At 36.4% G+C, this 19,741-nt stretch overlaps 2 protein-coding genes across 3 annotated transcripts in view; both read left to right on the top strand.

Moving 5' to 3' along the window:
• TOGARAM1 (TOG array regulator of axonemal microtubules 1) overlaps positions 1-11,408 on the top strand; it is an 80,650-nt gene extending 69,242 nt beyond the window's left edge. For both annotated transcript variants that reach the window (XM_060004631.1, XM_060004630.1), the window contains 4 exons: positions 4,993-5,182; positions 6,730-6,949; positions 9,557-9,643; positions 10,269-11,408. In XM_060004631.1, coding sequence (XP_059860614.1) covers positions 4,993-5,182; positions 6,730-6,949; positions 9,557-9,643; positions 10,269-10,522 — 751 coding nt within the window. In that variant the 3' untranslated portion in view covers positions 10,523-11,408. The remainder of the gene's footprint in view (positions 1-4,992; positions 5,183-6,729; positions 6,950-9,556; positions 9,644-10,268) is intronic.
• A 7,468-nt stretch (positions 11,409-18,876) lies between these two features.
• Positions 18,877-19,741, top strand: part of PRPF39 (pre-mRNA processing factor 39) — a 37,566-nt gene continuing 36,701 nt past the window's right edge. The window contains exon 1 of the mRNA XM_060004624.1: positions 18,877-19,011. The gene's annotated coding sequence lies outside the window, so the exon portion shown is untranslated. The remainder of the gene's footprint in view (positions 19,012-19,741) is intronic.

Genomic DNA, 19,741 nt, shown 5'->3' with positions numbered 1-19,741 from the left:
TGCTTTATGTATTTTGATGCAATGTGCTTATGTTCAGGTATTTAGGATAGTTGTGACTTTTTGATGAAACGACCTTTTTATCCTTATGAAGTCTCTCACTTTTTCCTGAAGTCTACTCTGTCTAGTATTAACCATTTTATTGTAATAGTGTTTACTTGATATGTCTTTTTTTTTTAATAACAGTGTTGTGGAGATGTAAGTCATATAACACATAATTCACCTATTTAAAGCATACAATTTAATGTTTTTTGTATATTCACTGAGTTGTGCAGCCATCATTACAGTTAATTTTAGAACATTTTCATCACCTCTAAAAGAAATCCCATGCTCATTAATAGTCACTATCATTTCCCTGCAACCCCCCCATTCCAAGCCCTAGGCAATATGCCTTCTGTTTCTGTGGATTTGCATATTCTGGGCATTTCATACAGATGGAATCATATGATACGTGGTCTTTTGTGACTGATTCCTTAGACTTGGCATTATGTTTTTAAGCTTTATCCAAGTTGTAGCATATATCAGTACCTCATTCGTTTTTACAACTAGATAATATTCCATTGTATGGATACACTACATTTTGTTTATCCATTCATTAGTTGATGGATATTTGGGTTTTGTTGTGGACATGTTTGCAATTCTCTTGGGTATAAGGAGTGGAATTGCTGGGTAGTAAGATAACTGTGTTTAAACTTTTGAAGAACTGTCAGACTGTTTTCCAAAGTGGCTCCATTTTACAGTCCCACCAGCAATAGTAAGAGGGTTCCAATTTCACCACACCCTCATCAATACTTGTTATTTTCCATGTAGGTGTAAACTGGTTTCTTATTTGACAAAGAGTCTCTCTTTGACAAACTTTAGACAGCCTCCTCTGAGCCCTCTTTTACACCAGGCCTCATCCTTGGGCCATGTCCTTGGCCTGCCTAAGCTAGTCTTAGTTAAGAATCCTGCTAAGTCATTTCCTTCTACCCCTTCATACTTATCACCCTTGATATCTGAGCAGGTTCCTCATCCTCCATCTTTGATATATAAGTATCTGGCTTGTCGTCAGCAAAAATCTTGTTAGACCAGCTTAGTAAGAAACCCCCTACTCTTGATGTCTACTCTTAGTAATCTTCCATCCACTGACCCTCTCAATCTTGGCTATAAATCCCCAGTTATCAAGTTTCAGAATAAATTTTTCAAAGTATGTTTTTTGTAGATCGTATGTGATTAGGTCTTGCTTTTGTATCCAGTCTAACAATCTCTGCCTTTTAATTGGGATGTTTGACCATTTATATTTGATGTTATCGTTCATATGGTTGGGTTTAAGCCTATCATCTTTTTTTTTTTTTTTTTTTTTGCGGTACGTGGGCCTCTCACTGTTGTGGCATCTCCCGTTGCTCCAGACACGCAGGCTCAGCGGCGATGGCTCATGAGCCCAGCCGCTCCGCGGCATGTGGGATCTTCCCAGACCAGGGCACGAACCCATGTCCCCTGCATCAGCAGGCAACTCTCAACCACTGTGCCACCAGGGAAGCCCCTTTTATGCTATTTTTGTCATGCATTTAACTTCTACATACTATAATTCCCACAATACATTATTGTAATATTTGCTTTGAATAGTCTATACATTGTATAATTAATAATGTTGCCATGAACTATTTTCATTCATTCTTTTTTCCCCCAATTTTATTGCGATACAATTGAAAAATAACATTGTATTAGTTTAAGGTATACAGCATGATTTAATATGTAAATATATTGTGAAATGATTACCACAATAATAAATTTAGTTAACATCCGTCACCTCAGATAGTTAACAATTTCTTTTTCTTTCCCTGAGAAATTTTAAGACCTACTCTCTTAGCAACTTCCAAATCTACACTATTGTCACCATACTGTACTTTACATCTCCAGAACTCATTTATCTTACAACTGGAAATTTTTATCTTTTGAGTCTCTTCACCCATTTTGCCCACCCTTTAACCCCTGCCTCTGGCAACCACCAATCTGTTCTCTGTATCTATGAGTTTGGTTTTTTAGGTTTAAGTGAGATCATACAGTATTTATCTATCTCTGACTTATTTCGCTTAGCATAATGCCCTCAAGATCTATTCATGTTGTCACAAGCAGCAAGACTTCCTTGCTTTCTAGGGCTGAATGTATATGTATATACCACATTTTCTTTATTCATTCATCTGTCAGTGGACACTTAGGTTGTTTCCATGTCTTGGCTATGGTAAATAATGCTGCAGTGAACATGAGGATGCAGATATATTTTAGAGATAGTGATTTCATTTCCTTAGGATATATTAATCAGAAACGGAGTTCCTGAATTATATGGTAGTTTTTTTTTTTTAAAGACCCTGGTGAGGCATAGTTAGAGGCCTCTTCACCCAGTTGTTATTTTCCAAAACAGTGAATGGCTGCCTCACTCCCTTTCCTGCACTTGGAGTTCTTCATGGTAGTTCTATTTTTAATTTTTTTGAGGAACCTCCATACTATTTTCCATAGTGGCTGCACCAATTTACATTCCCACCAAGAGTGCACAGGGTTCCCTTTTCTCCACATCCTCACCAATATTTGTTATCTCTTGTCTTTTTGATAGTAGCCATTCCAGCAGGTGTGAGATAATATCTCACTGTGGTTTTGATTGCATTGCCCTGATGATTAATGATGTTGAGCACCTTTTCATGTACATGTTGGGCATTTGTGTCTTCTTTGGAAAAATGTCTACTCAGTTCCTCTGCCTATTTTTTAATCAGGTTGTTTGTTTTTTTGCCATTGAATTGTATGAGTGCCTCTTATACTTCGGATATTAGCCCCTTATCAGATATATAATTTGCAAATATTTTCTCCCATTCTGTAAGTTGTCTTTTAATTTTGTTGATGGTTTCTTTTGCTGCACAGAAGCTTTTTAGTTTGATGTAGTCCCAGTTGTTTGTTTTTACTTTTGTTGCGTTACTTTTGTTGTAAAATCCAAAAAATCATTGTCAAGACTGATGTCAAGGAGCTTATCCTCTATGTTTTCTACTAGGAGTTTTATGGTTTCAGGTCTTACATTCAAGTCTTTAACCCATTTGGGTTGATTTTTGTGTATGGTGTAAAATAGGGGTCCAGTTTCACAGTTTTGCATGTGGCTGTTTGGCTTTCCCAGCACCATTTAAAAGACTATGCTTTCCCGTTGTATATTCTTGGTTCCTTTATCATAAATTAATTGACCATATATCATAAATTAATTGTGTGTTTATTTCTAGGCTCTACTTTGTTCCATTGATCTATGGGTCTCTCTTAAACTAGTACCGTACTGTTTTGATTACTACAGCTTTGCAATATAGTTTGAAATCAGGAAATGTGATGCCTCCAGTTTTGTTCTTTCTCAAGATTGCTTTAGCTAATTGGGCTTTAGTGGTTCCATTCAAACTTTAGAATTATTTGTTCTAATTTTGTTATTTCAATAGGGATTGCATTGAATCTGTAAATTGCCTTGAGTAGTATGGTCATTTTAATAATCTTAATTCTTCCAATCCATGAGCATGGAATGTCTTCCATTTATTTGTGTCTTCTTCAATTTCTTTCATTTTGAGTGTGGAGCTTTTTCACCTCCTTGGTTAAATTTATTTCTAGGTATTTGATTCTTTTTGATGCATTTATAAATGAGATGGTTTTCTTAATTTCTTTTTCAGATAGTTGGTTGTTAGTATATAGAAATGCAACTGATTTTTATATGTGAATTTTGTATCCTGCAACCTTACTGAATTTTTCATTAGTTCTAACATTTTTTGGTGACATCTTTAGAGTTTTTTTATATAAAATATTATAACATCTGGAAATAGAGATAATTTTACTTCTTTCTTTCCAATTTGGATGCCTTTTATTTCTTTTTCTTGATTAATTGCTCTGGCTTGGACTTCCAATACTATGTTGAATAAGAATGGAAAGAGTAGGCATCCCTGTTTTGTTCCTGAGATTAAAGGAAAAGCTTTCAACCCTTCACTGTTGTATGATGTTGTGGGCTTGTCATATATGGCCTTTATTATCTTGAGGTATGTTCCCTCTATACCCAAATTGTAGAGAGTTTTTATCGTGAATGGAAGTTGAATTTTCCAGATGCTTTTTCTGCATCTATTGAGATGATCATATGATTTTTATCCTTCATGTTGTTAATGTGATATATTATATTGATTGACTGGTGGATGTGGAACCATCTTTGCATCCCTGGGATGAATCCTATTTGGGTCATTGTCTATAATTCTTTTAATGTATTGTTACTAATACTAAGTCATTGAAATAGTAAATCCCACTGGTCTTGAGATTCTAATTTTCCCAGGCATATTCACATGGCTATTTTTCAGAAAAGGATTGACATATCGGGCCTGAGACTGGTATCCTTGGAAAGGCCAGCTTGTGAGGTTAGCCTTTGGCTAGCATCTGGAAACTAGAATTTCAGGAGGATTTCCCCCCCATTCTTTAACTTGATAAGAGTAATTTACTGTGCCTCTATTATTTAGGCAAACAGTATGGTTAAAGCTGAAGACCTGCTTTCCTTCTGGGAGTCTAGAATTTTGGTATGTCCAAGGCAGAGGACCACCCATGACCAACTACCCATAAAAATCCTGGGCACAGAGCCTCTAATAAGCTTCTTTGGTAGAAAACATTTCATATGTGTTGTCACAGTTTGTTGCTGGAAGAATTAAGTTTATACTGTGTGACTCCACAGGGAAAGGACTCTTGGAAGTTTCCATCTAGTTTCCTTCAAACTTTTACCCCATGCACCTTTTCCCTTTGCTGATTTTGCTTTATATCCTTCTGCTGTAATAAATCTTAACCATGAGTAAAGCTACGTGCTGAATCCTGAGTTCTCCCAGAAAATCACCAAACCCAGGGGAGATATTAGGGACCCCCAACACAGGTATCGTGGCTATGGGTTAAGTCATTTTTTGAATTTTTCAAAAATGAATACATGATGAGAATTATTCATTGTGTTTGTGTTTTACCTTTCTTTCACTTTAGAGAGGTAACTGAAATTCGTGAAATCACCAGAAAATCAGTTCCCCGCAATTCCTTAGAAAGTGCTGAGTACATTAAAGTCATAACAGGTTTATTAAATGCAAAAGACTTTCGTGATCGTATTAATGGGATTAAGCAGCTTTTATCAGATACTGAGAACAATCAAGAGCTTGTTGTTGGAAACATTGTGAAGGTAAGGACTGTCAAAATTAATTTTCATTTTCAATCTGTGGTTAATAAGGTTCATTAGCATAAAAAATTGCCCTTTTTCTTAATATTATATATATATTACTGTAAAGTGTTAAACTTAGTGAAAAGAATGCACTGCTTAGGTTTTGCAATGTTAAAAGCATTCTAGAACAATTGAAAGTAATTGAGGAAAAAGGTAAGAAAATAGGTTTATTTGTTTGACTCGTCCCACTAGATGGTAACTCCTTGAAAGCTCTGTATTCTCAGAGCTCTTAGAACCTGGCATTCAGTAAATATATGTTGAATGAGGGAGTTCCTTGCTGGCCTAATGGTCATTATTCCGGGCTTTCACTGCCATGGCCTGAGTTCAGTCCCTGGCCGGGGAACTGAGATCCCCGCAAGCCATGAGGTATGACCCAAAAAAAAAAAAATTGCTGAGTTAATCAATAAATATTTTAAAAACCAGGGCATTTAAGAGAGTTGATATTACTAAGGAATAGTTAATAAAAGTTTTCATATGTAGGTTAGAAATCTGCGTATGCTAATTTTATATATTATGTTAATATATATTTATATTTTATAATTTGTATAGGAAGACAAGAAGCAATAGAAAGGGAGACAGTAGTAAATTAATAAATGTTAGTGGTACCAGAGTATAGATTACTTATGCTTCATCAGAGTTTAGTTCAGTTAATCCCATTAGTAATTTATTCATTAAATTCCATTTTAAATTTGTATTAGGTTCATTAAACTTGGCAAACATACTATAACAACTCTATTCTAGTGGTCGTGTCTCTTAATTTTCAGAAGAAAAGAACCATGTTACCATGTCATGGGAATCAGAAAGTTACATTTTCTGATATCTGTTGAGTAATTTTCATATATCTATATATATCAGGAATTATTAGTTAATAGTCTTGGTTTCACAGAATAGCTCTTCCCTCACCTGATATAGGTAAAGAATTGCTTAGCATTCACTTTATTATATCTTGAAGTTATGAAAGCTAAGAATTAAAAGAGCAAGGAACAATTGTTTAAGTACTCAGGTTAAGAGGTAATAATAAAAACTTAACTCTGAAATTGCATCTAAAATTCTCATGAGAAACCTAAACTGAAACTAGATTAAATCTCTGTAGTAAAACGGACATGTCTACTTCTGTTACAAATAGAGAAAAGAATAGAAACTTTTCTTAAGTTTTTAAAGTTAGCTAAACCTGTACATTTCAGAAAACAGCATTTTTATCACATTTATAGTAAATCAGTTATCTGTGTACTGAACCAAATTTCTCAACCTTAATTTAGTAGGATGTCTTTTTAGGTGATGTTTGAAGCCTTCTCTTTTTGCTATAAGAAGACTGGACACTTAGATTTAGCATCAACATTTTTATAAAGTTCCTATTATCTAAGTTCAAGTTAAGTAAGATGTGTGTGTGTTTTTAAATAGTACATTTCTCCTTTAGTAGGATGGATACTATGAAATGTCATAAGGAATTTAAATATAATAGATATCAACATTATTTCACTTTAAATAATTTACCAATTTACTTCCAGATCTTTGATGCTTTTAAATCTCGACTTCATGATTCCAATAGTAAAGTAAACCTGGTGGCTCTAGAAACAATGCACAAAATGATTCCTTTGCTTAGAGACAACTTATCTCCTATAATCAACATGCTCATCCCAGCAATAGTAGATAACAATCTGAATTCCAAGAATCCAGGCATCTATGCTGCTGCCACAAATGTTGTTCAGGCACTGAGTCAGCATGTAGGTAAGAAATCTTACTTTGGCATTCAAATTATTTTCGCTTTACTTTCGTATTTTCTGATTCTACAAATTTTTTTAATGCTGAAAACCTAGCTGTTAAATTTTTGTCAATTCATGTTGTGACAGAATTTTTTTTATTTTCTCAGTAAAAGTTTTAATTATTTTTAGTGATTAAATACCATCCCATTAAATTGACTTTCTCTTCCCTTCTTTTTGACTTTTTCAATTCTTATTTTCTACCTCAACTTCATATCTGATACAAAATTAACTCAAAATGGATCACAGATTTAAATGTAAAATTTAACTGTAAGACTTTCAGAACACATGAGAAAATCCTTAGGACCTGTGCTTGGTGAAAAAAAAGAAAAAAGTATGATCCAAAAAAAGTCTATAAATTGGATTTCATCAAAATGTAAAACATTTACTTTGCAAAAGACCTTATTTTTTTTACATGAAAATATTTATTTTTGTGTTACAAAAACAAAAATATATCCAAGCAGATAATGAAATAAACATATTTTTTAAGTGTCCCATCCTGGGCTCTCTGTCTTAGAAGTTAGTAAACAATTCAAGTTTAGGTTGCTTCATACTTGTTCTGGATGCTATGAGGTCTCCATCTTAGAACCATATTTCTATAGTGTAGCTCGTAACTAATTGGACAAGTCATCCTCTATGTCATCATCCCAATTATCCTCCCAGACAAACTGCAGATTTGGAGGAAATATTTGCAAACCACATATCTGATAAATACGCATATCTAGAATATATAAAAAACTCTTGGGAATTCCGTGGCGATCCAGTGGTTAGGACTCCGGGCTTCCACTGTAAGGGGGCCTGGGTTTGATCCCTGGTTGGGGAACTAAGATCCTGCAAGCCGTACGGTATGGCCTGGCCGATAAATAAATAAATAAATAAATAATAAATAAAGAAGTCTTAAAACTCAACATTAAAAAAAAAATCTAATTAGAAGATGGGCAAAAGATGTGAAGAAACACTTATATGGATGGCAAATAAACACATGAAAAGATGTTTAACATCCCCAGTCATTAGGGAAATGCAAATACAAATTAAGACCATAATCATTACACAAGTAATCATTACATTAGTCTGTTCGGGTAGTTAAAACAAACTACCACAGCCTGGGTGGCTTAAAAACAACAAACACTTATTTCTCACAGTTCTGGAGCCTGGGAAGTCCAAGATCAAGGCACCAGCAGATTTGGTGTTGAGTGAGGGCCCTCTTCCTGGTTTATAAATAGCCATCTTCTGGCTGTGTCCTCACGTGGTGGAAGGGGCAAGGGAGCTCTTTGGGGTCTCTTTTATAAAGGCACTAATCCCATTCGTGAGGGTGCCACCTTCATGACCTTATTACCTCCCAAAAGCCCCACCTCCAAACACCATCACACTGGGGATTGGGTTTCAACATATAAATTTGGGCGGGGATGCAAACATTCAGTCCACAGCAAGTATTAGAACAGCTAAAATTCAAAATAGTGACAACACCAAACGCTAACAAGGTTGCAAAGAAACTGGATCTCTTACGTTGGTGGTGAGAATGTAAATAAAATGGCATAGCCACTCTAGAAAATTGTTTGGCTGTTTCTTAAAAAACTAAGGATGCACTTACCCATCAGTTGTGTTTTAGGCCTTTATCCCAGAGAAATGAAATCCTATGTCCATGGAAAAACCTGCACATGATTGTTCATAGCAGATTTGTTTGTAGTAGCAAAAAACTAGATATAATTCAGTGTGTTAATGGTGAAAAAAACTGATACATCCATACGATAAAATATTAGTTAGCAATAAAAAGGAATGAATTATTGATACATGAAACAGTTTGGATGGATCTCAAGGTCATTATGCTGAGTGAAAAAAAGCCAGTGCCAAAAGGTCACATGCTGTAGGATTCCATGTGTATAACTTTCTCAAAATGACAAATTTGCAGAGATGGATAACAAATTAGTGGTTATCAGGGTTTAAGGGCAGTTTAGGAGGAGTGGCTAGATGTGACTGTAGATCTTTGGGGTGATAGAATAGTTCTGTATCTTAATTGTACTGATAGTTTCACAAATCTATACATGTGATAAAATGACTTAGAATTATATACACATATTGTACCAATGTCAGATTCCTTGTTTTGATGTGTACTATAATCATGTAAGATGTAACATTTGGGTGAAAGTACACAAGACCTCTCTGTACTGTCTTTGCAACTTCCTGTGAAACTATGAAATTAGAGATTTGAAAAAAATCAGTAAAGGTAAAAACTATCCCCAAAATTTCAATTCTTTTTTTTTTTTTTTTTTTGATAAACCTATGTACTATCATTTGGAATAAGATGCCTAGGAGATGGGCAGTTCTTTTTCTTTTTTATACTGTATGACAGCTCCTTTAATATTCTGTGAGCTATTTTTATTTCTCATTTGCTGTAAGAATATTACTCTGTTAAGGTTTGTAGAGAATTTAAAAAAGTGTTTATGTAGATTAAATCTTTCTAACACATTTGCATTCACTTGCATGGATTTTTTTCCTTTCAATGCTATGTAATGGAAAATAAATAAGATGTTGTAACTCTTTAAACATGTGCCTCTGTGTTATTCTTTTTGTTTAGATAATTACTTACTTCTACAGCCATTTTGCACAAAAGCCCAGTTTTTAAATGGAAAGGCAAAACAGGATATGACCGAAAAGCTTGCTGGTAAATATTTTTAAATTGTTATTTCTAAAGAAATAATTTATTGACTAAGGATAAACTGATGGACATTTCAATTCAATTTTAGGATAGCTACTAAACTCAATATCATTATCCAAGAAGTAGACATAAATTGTATAATGATCCGAAAGAGGACCTTTTAAGACTTTTACCCAAAAATTTTCTTCAAAAGAATTTTATTCCTCTTTTCCCCAGTAAGTGTTTAGTCTTCTTGTTAGTAGAAATAAACAGGATAAATAAAAAGACATTAAAATCAAATATTGGTACAGATGGAAAACTACTATTTCAAATTATGTATTTAATAAAAGGTCCATGAGTTAAAACTGTATATGTCTTGATTTAACTACATTTGGAAAACATTGTGATGAATTTTTGGTTTGGTTTCTGTCTTTACTACTTTTGCCTGTCATATATAGATTTCTAATACTTGAAGATCCCAATCTTTGGGAGCAAAGTTTCTGACTTTACTTTTTTTTAAGATACCAAACATTTCAGGGCAAATGGCATAGGGAAGAAGCTTCGTTTATTTTATATGCCTTTTAATTCTCAGAACTCGAATTTGTTTGTTCTTTTTTTTAACCTCACTGTTTACCATATTTTTGTGTTTCAGATATTGTTACGGAACTTTATCAAAGGAAGCCCCATGCCACAGAACAGAAAGTGTTGGTTGTTTTATGGCACCTCTTAGGGAACATGACAAATAGTGGCTCGCTGCCTGGAGCTGGAGGAAATATACGCACAGCCACAGCTAAATTATCAAAAGCACTTTTTACACAGATGGGTCAGAATCTGTTAAATCAGGCTGCATCTCAACCATCACATATAAAAAAGAGTTTAGAAGAATTGCTTGATATGACAATTTGAAATGAATTACGAATTTTTGATGAAATATGAACAAAACTGTTTACATGATGACAAATGGAAGTTTTTTAAAGTTAGATTTTCAGTGCCTGTACTTCTCATCCCGTAAATTAAGTCAATAGCTATTTTTATTTGCAGCCTATGAGTACACATCTGTCCTATATCAACCCTATCATTTGTACCCATCACACAAAAATCTAAAATAATCTAATCTAATATTCATGAAATCTGAGGCATGTGGAATGAATCCAATTTTAATATTTTTGAGAAAAGTCCTGCTCATTTGCACTATTTTGTAGAAACTGAAATTTGTTGCCCTATATGTACAATTAGACTTTTAATTAAAAATATACTGTTTATTATGTAATCATGTTTTGCTATGTCTCATTACTCAGCCTTATTTTATGAAGTGGAAGAAAAGTCACTGAACTATGTTATCACAAAGTTTTGTGTGCTATTTGTGAAAAACATGTATTTCTGAAATCAGTCCGCTAATATGATTGTGCAGTATTAGCTTGCTTTTGCTGCTGTGTTAATGTGATATATTTGCTTACCATTTGGGTTTAATCATCTATATAACTGTGAAATTTAACAAGCTATAATAAAGCATGACGACCAAAGTTTTAGAAAACATTTAAATATTTTAAATGCACGTTTAAGAAAACGTGTTGAATGTAATTTCCCTATTTTTGTGTGCAAACACTAAATTTTATTTCTATATGTCCTGACATTTATAAAGGTGTTATTTTGCTGCCCAGTTGTGTAATTCTCAAATATAGTGCCAGGTGTTCTATAGCTTTTCTCAGAATTCTTGGGCCACAAGTACTGTATGCATCTTAAAAACGAAAAGGAATGTTATAAAATAAAAGGATTTATTTCTGTAGATGTGTGAGAGGTGTCCTATTTTTCCAACTCCGTATTTGTTAAAATGGGGAAAATATGTATTCTGATATTGACCTATCATTTTCACTTGTTATACTTGATACAATATTGACCTATCTCTATTGACCTAACAATAGACCTGGGTTATAGTTCTAGCTTTACAGAAAATTCACTCTGTGACCTTGGGCAAGTCACTTGCCAGATTTAGGCCTCAATTTTCTCATCTCTAAAATGTGAGGACTGGACTAGATGATTTTTAAGGTTCCATTTTGCTCTAAAATTCTGTGATTCTATGTTGTAGTTTACTCTAAGATCACTTTATTACCATTGTGAACTACCTTCATTCTTTTTCACTTCTGTGTCACTGACTAGTTTTCTAATGTATTGATATTTGGCTACTTTTTAAATTGTGATTCTTTGTATTATCTGCAATTTCTGAGGAAAAAAGCAAAAAAAAAAAAGTTTGAAGCTAATCTGAAAGGAGAGTAAAGATGTGGCTACTTTTCCTGTTTATATACACTGTTTTATAATTAAATACATACTTTTAAAATTCCTTTTCTTCTAAATGTATTTTATTATGTTCCTATAATTTAGGTCCAAAATTGGCAAACATTTTCTGTAAAGGACCAGAAAATCAATATTTTTGGCTTTGTAAGCCACAGATTCTGGCATATTCTTTGCTTTTGTTTTTTTACAGCCCTTTAAAAATGTAAATAAATTCTTGGCTCAGGCCTCTGGCATAGTTTGCCAACACCTGGCTTAGATTCTTTTGACTTCAGTTGTAACTCTGAAATCGTTATTAAATTTTGCTTCAACCTTTGTGATATTCATTATTGAAACAATAGTTACAGATTCTAAATTTTATTAATTTTTACCACTGCCCTTGTTTCATTGCAAATGTGCCTAGTAAATTTGCATTGATTGATTGTTGGATATATTGAAATATATAAATTTCAAAGGCCAAAGAAGAGCACTACGTTATTTAAAGCTTAATCATCCCTTATTTTCAGTAGATATAGTTTGAATTTTGCATTGAAAAAAGTACAGTAAATATATCGCTACTAATAATGTGGAAACTTTACTTCACACAATTTGTGTGTTTTTATTATAAAGAAAATAGCCATAATGTAACAGAGTCCCACGCCTAAAAGTTTTTTCTCTATATTAGTAACTTCTTGATATTGAGCACTCAGAAGTCTAGCATTCTGTTGCCAAGAACTGTTACCAACCCAGAAATCAAAAAGAATTGGAGACTGATCACTGATGTAAAGAACTAAAGAAAAGCTGAAGGCTTGAATAAATTGAAATAAAGGAATTTGTTTTTTTTTTACAAGCAGTGATAGTGATAAAAGTGTAACCCCACCAGCACTGCAACTAAAAAATAAACAGCAAAAAATTTAAATGGCATATTTACCCAATGGAATTGATAGCATATATTTACTAAAAATGTTAATCATTTTAATCACAGGGCCATGTGCACAATGTGTTAAAGGGAAAAAGCCTGACTACAAAATACAGTGTCTCTATTTGTTAAATATATACACACAGAGAAAACAGAACTGGAATTATATACACCGACATGTTAATGGTGGTAATCTGTGGGTAAAGAAGTTATTTTAATATTTTCAGCACACTATTCTGCAATTTCTATTTTCTCAGAAATGAGCAACATGTATTGCCTGTGTAATAAAGTTTAAATGACAATATGGTAATCTGAGGAGAATCTGAAAATAAGGGTAACGTGAAGAGAAGAAAACATGGCAAAAAAGAGACAGTAGTGAATATCAAAGTGCTAAGGGAGGTAGACAGTGATACGACTAGAAGAGAGATGAGAAGAAAGGGAAGCAAGAAATTGTGAAGGTAAAGAGCATAAGACTTTGATTCAGAAAGCATGGATTTGGAACCCAGGTTTACTATTACTTGTTAAACCTTACATATATCCTGCAGTTGGTGTGAGGTACAAAATTAACATGGGATTATGTATAAGAAAGCATTTGTAAACCTCAAATTCTGTGCAAAGGTAACTTATTCCTAGCAGCAAATGAAGTTGAGGAGAGATGGGCAGAAACACTACAGAGATCTTTAGAGCCAAGATAAGCTAACCCTACTTATTTCATTGCTGGTTAGATCTTTAGAGCCAAGATAAGCTAACCCTACTTATTTCATTGCTGGCTCTAGAGATCTTTAGAGCCAAGATAAGCTAACCCTACTTATTTCATCAAACGAAGGCAAAATCATTTAAGTACTATATCAACAAGAATGAATTCAAGTCTCATAATGTGTTCTGTAAAAGAATACCTAAATTCATACTTAAATTCTTCTCTGGGCAACAATGGGATAAACAGATTTCAAAGTGAATTGTAGGTTTAGCAAATAGTCTTTTTTTTTTCTTATTAAATATGGAATGTGTGAGACAATGTTATGTAAGATGAAGACAATGGTGTGGTATGACCAGTCTTGAATGAGTTGTTCACCTCTATGCATTTACTGGGTGCCTTGGCCTATACTGGGTGCCGAATAAATAGTACTTGAGTAAAATGTTATATACGTTTGAAATTTATTCTGGAGCAATGTTTTCAAGGGTGGGGGTGGTGTATTTTAAAAGTTAACTAGTAGAAGAGGGATAGTTGGATGGAAACACCGATCCAAAGGCCTCCTGTGGCAAATGGATTTCATAGGATGTCCCAGCCTAATGGATAGATAAGGTCTGCCTGTTCAATGTGTTGAAAAAGATTGTGAGGTTCTAGCAAGTTTCAATAGGAAAGAATATAGTGATCTTACTATCCAGGGCTCAGAGCCAGATTCTAGATAGTAAAGGTCTAAAGAATAGTATAACAAGAGTGAGAATTGAAAGAATAGATCTGAAAGGTATTCTGATGGCAGGACTGACTAAATTGATGGCATACTTAGATTTGGAACATAAAGGAGTCAAAGTTAAAGAAGTTTCTCACACTAGAGACTGGTGAATGCTGATGCCATTAACTGAAATGGAGAACACTGGAGGAGAAGCAGGTGGTGGAAAAAAGAGGAATGTAATGCTTTCAGACCCCTGTGAGAGAACTGACTCTGAAGGCAGTTCTGAATTTATTGATTGATTGATTTATGGCTGCGCCGCCAGGCCTGTGGGATCTTAGTTCCTCGACTAGGGATCGAACTGGGCCATCGGCAGTGAAAGCACAAGAGTCCTAACCACTGGACCGCCAGGGGATTCCCAGCAGAGTTCTGAATTTAAATTACAGCTTTACATTTATTAAATCTATGGCCAAGAGGATAAAAAGGAAGGAGGAAGGAGGGAAGGGAAGAGAAGAAAGAGAAAAGGAAAAAAAAAAACCCAACTGGCATGAGCAAAAAGGAAAATTATTTTTATTGATGCTTATAACAGAAGTCAAAGTCTCTGGCTTCAAAGCTGGCTTGACTCAGGGCTCAAATAATGTCTAGAACTAGTTTCTCTCTCCTTCACCCATAGAAACAGCCAATTTCTCTTTACGTCTCATTGACCAGAATTGGGTCACCCCTTCTATCCCTCAATCAGTCATTGGCAAATAGGAATGGGATTACCACAGTTGGTTTGCATTGATTATGATTCAGCTCCTGGAGTTGGGCACATTATTACCTGATACCTGAAGAAAAAAAAAAACTTTAAAAAGCAAAATATATACCTAACACAGCAATATGAATATACTTAAAAGAGTAGTATGGGGCTTCCCTGGTGGTTAAGAATCCGCCAGCCAATGCAGGGAACATGGGTTCGAGCCCTGGTCCGGGAAGATCCCACATGCCGTGGAGCAACTAAGCCCATGCGCCACAACTACTGAGCCTGTGCTCTAGAGCCCGTGAGCCACAACTACCGAGACCGCGTGCCACAACTACTGAAGCCCGTGCGCCTAGAGCCTGTGCTCTGCAACAAGAGAAGCCACCGCAATGAGAAGCCCATTCACCACAACGAAGAGTAGCCCCCGTTTGCTGCAACTAGAGAGAGCCCGCGTGCAGCAACGAAGATCCAACACAGCCAAAAATTAAAAAAAAAAAGAGTATATGTATGAATATACATGGAATACATAAACAGTAGCTAAACAGCAATACACATACACACAATATATATATTTGCAAATATCAGCAATCTCTTTCACAAGCCGGTCATGGTACCCCAGTTGATTTAGCTATTAAAGCCTGAAAACTCAATCACCCTGAAAGAATAACCCCTATCCTCTTCTTGCATTCACATTATTCTCTTTTTGCAGCATTATTTGTGAAGAATGTAGAAATGTCCTAGTCCTTAACTTATAACAACATACAGCCTTACTTCAATCTTGCAACATACTATGTCCAACACTCCATGTCTAGTAAAGATACAATCCATAATGAAAATGTAGGTATCATGATTTTTAATGGGCAAAATAACAGTATCATAACCCAGGCTTGTGGGATCAGAGAAGATATCTTCAAGGAAGCAACATTTCAAATAAGTTCTGAAGATTGAGTTATTCGACAATGAGAAAAGAAAGGAAAAGCACATTCTAAGTACCTGCAAAGATCAAAAACTAAGAAGATGAAAGAAGTCAATCTTCCATGTGTCACAGTGAGCAGGACAGAGAGGTTCCAGATAAAAGTAGAGGTAAGAACAAGAACAAAATGGTAAACGCAAGGATTTGGATTTTTATCCCCTAGGACCTGCTATAGGAAGTCATGAACAATTACAGATACAGTTTCATAGCCCTGTGACAAGAGAACAAAAAGGCTTGGAATAGGGAAATTGGGGCTGGGGTGGGAGAAATTAAAATGCAAATCTCCCTCTTTCTTTCATTTTGACATTTAGACAGCTGGGAAAACATTACACAGATTAACAATTTAACAAATTATTCAGGGGACTTCCCTGGTGGTCCAGTGGGTAAGGCTATGGGCTCCCAATGCAGGGGGCCCAGGTTCAATCCTTAGTCAGGGAACTAGATCCCACATGCATGCTGCAACTAAGAAGCCCGCATACTGCAACTAAACGATCCCGCATGGTGCAACGAAGACCAGGCGCAGCCAAAATAAATAATAAAATAAAAAATAAATTATTCAAATTGGAGCATTTTAGTATCCAAATAACTCTCAGGAAGACTGAACTGAGGCGATACCATTTGAACTAAATCTCACAGATCATATAATAGTAGAGAGGGACAATATCCATATTGTGTTTGGATTTAAATCTCCTAGAGCCACAATTTTATTTGCTTTAACCAGTAAGAAAGAACACTAAATACAGGAGTCTAAATGTTTTGAATACAAGAGCCACCACTATTCAATGATGGATTTATTTATGATGTAAATGAATAGCATTCCCTAGAGAAAATATGTTCTGTAATAAATGAGCCATGTGGTGTTTTATGTGCTTTTTCATTGCATGTTACATTTTGAACAGAATAAACAGGAATCTTTACTGAATAGCCCAGAAAGAAGCTGCGACTAACACTGGGTATAAGAAGTTTTTTGCTCTTTTATCAGTCACAATCCCAGAAGGAAATACATGGCTTATCAACATCAGGGTAATTTGAGAAGTGGTTAATAAGGGACTATTTACAATGGTTTAGGGAAACTTGGAATCTGGAAGAAGAAAGTGATACGGAGACCGCATGGAAGGAGCTAGGGGAATAAATACTCTGACCTCACTCCTCCCTTCTGTTCTTCCAGACCCAACCAGAAACCAGCGAGCAAAGGTCAAGATAGAGAAGGGTGGACAGTTGATTTGGAGAGGCAAATGGAAGAAATCCATTACATTAATAAACAACACCTTTTCCCATCTGTCCCAACTTTTTGTTCTGTTTCTGAATCACCTGACTTTAAATACTGTATTTTAGAACTTGCCATGTAAACTGCACTATTTGGTATATCTTTGTTTTCTTCCCAAAGCTTATAATTGTGATATACAATTTCTTTTAAAGTCAACTAAAGCTACATCAAGTAAAAAAAAAAAAAAAAAAAATTGAGTTTTCACCTGTGAGGAGAGCAAGCACTGTAGACAGAGGAAAACACACTGAAAGGTTGAGACACATAAAAGGGACATAGACACTTAAAAGGGAACAGTGGGTTTTGTAAATTTATGGGAAGGCAGAAACCAGTAAGAGGGCTGGTGTTATTACGAAGGACTATATTTTCAATGCTAAAATGTTTAGGTTTTTCTTAAAAGCATGGGGGGAAACCAGTGAAGGTTTTTAAGCAGGACCGTGAAAGCAATAGTACTGGCTTGAAAGGTTAAGATGTAGAAAACCAGATAAAGGGAAACAATGAATCTACAATGAATAAAGCTGAAGAAGCAGGTAGAGTTTTAGAAAATGGCTCTTAGAGGAGATGAGAATCTCAAACATAATCTTATTTACTGATGAAGAATTTGAGATTACTTTAGGAAAGTTTGAAAAGAACCAGGAGAGAAGTGAAAGCTGTGGCACTCAGAGCCACTGAATGACAGTGTTTGTGGCAAAGTCTGCATGCCTTCCCAATATATCAGAGACCCTTAACTGCTCCTTCCCATAGTGAACATAAACGTCACTGGGTACACCAGTGAAAAGCATGGCTGCACTGTCAGAGAATTCAAAAAAGTTAGCTTGAAGAGTAGAAGAGGCAATGCAAAGCGAAAGCTGCAACTAGATGCAGTTTGATGTAAGTGAAAGATAAGACTGGTTTTGATATTTGGAAGCAAAGGAGCTGTTGAGGGGATTTATGATTAACAGGTTAATAGACAGAAAACATCATCTTGCAGAGAAATATTTCTGGAAACAGACAGATTCCAGAGGAGGAAATTGCAGCCCAGTTGTGATACTACTGAATCTTGAACAAGCGATTGCCTGGTAAATTGTCGGTGAATTCAGGAGCCTCGAAATATGAACAGGAGAGAGGCCAGATTTGAAAAAAAAAAAAAATTTTTTTTTTTTAAACTGAGGATGGGAGTATAGCTGAAGAGTACTGCTAAGATTATCAAAATAATGCAGCCTTCATTTGTCCAGGGAATAATTTTACATATCCCTTTAATAATCAGTTCCTCAAGCCCCTAACTCCACTATTGTTTCACCTTCAGGAAACCCGGGTGGACCCAAAGTCCAAACCATCGTGAGATTTAGGAGTTTAAGGCTGAATTTCTGACCACTTTTAGGTAGAGGCGTGGAGCCTAGGCAGTTGTTTGCCAAAAAATAGTAACAGTATTTTTCCTTGACTGGGCGGGGCGCTGTCTGTGTTTAAAATCAGGGGTGTGGAAGGCCCTGAAGACTCTCCTTCGGATCTGCAAGTCCCCGTAGAGGAGGAAACACTGAATTGGAGCAGCGGCCCCGCCCTCCGTGGCGGCAGGGCGGGGACGGGGCGGGGCAGGGCGAGGCGGGGCGGGGCTGGGCGAGGCGTGGCCGGGCAGGACCGGCCCCCGCCGGATCCCGCGGAGGGCGAGGCCTGCGCGCTGCGCAACCACGTGACTTCCTCGCCTCCGGGGACACCGACGCATGCGCGCCGCACTCTCGAAGAGGCGGCTGTGGCGCTGGTGGCGTCTGCTCCGGTGTTTGTGGGGACAGAGACGGTGGAAGTGCCCTCTTCGGCTCGGTTGGCCCACACTGCGGCTCATGGCATTGAGTGGCATCCATCGTCAGGTCAGCTGGGGCGGGCGCCTTGGAATTGGCCGGAGTGGGTGGTACGCGGGGCAGCAAGGCGCCTGCCTTGTTTCAGGCCGCGCTAGGGCTGCGGCCTCCGACTCCCGCCCTGTTTGAGGCCTGCGTTGGCCTCGGGGCCCAGCTGTCCATCCCTCCTCCTTCCCACCTGTTGGGTGGAGCGGTGCGAGGTTTCTTTTCTTAGACCCCACGTTTGTCTGCCGGTGCTTCAGGACGGGAGGGGAAATGTGGGCCGCCACCTTGATTTAGGAAGAGATTTGGGGGTAAGTCTAAAGCTTTCCCGAGAGTTCGGAATCACTGTGGCTGGGACGGCTGGAAGTGGAAGGGACCTAGAGGATTGGGAGAATATAATACAAATTGTGTTAAACTTTTAGGCGCCTTGTAGGGCGCGTTTCGCGTTCTGACCAGAGCCACACTCTGGGACCCTGAGTCACAGCACCCCAAATATCAGCTAAAGCTTTTGGCAGGATGGGGTAGAAGCAGAAAAACCAAACATTAAAGAATAATGTTTACCTTTTGTAGCCAGAGACCAACACTGATATTTTTCTCGTTCCAAAAATCACATCTTTAAGTTAATTAGTAGTACTGCTCTTAATGTGTTATTAAGTACCATATTATGTACTATATTTATGCCGACTAAAATTTTAGCGTAATATTCATGTTGCCTTTTCTTTGAGGACGTCATGTTATTTGGCAACTGATCCTTGTTCAG

The sequence above is a fragment of the Delphinus delphis genome, chromosome 2, assembly GCF_949987515.2.
Source record: "Delphinus delphis chromosome 2, mDelDel1.2, whole genome shotgun sequence".
NCBI classification, from domain to species: Eukaryota; Metazoa; Chordata; class Mammalia; order Artiodactyla; family Delphinidae; genus Delphinus; species Delphinus delphis.
This window is presented reverse-complemented; position numbering and strand designations above follow the sequence as displayed.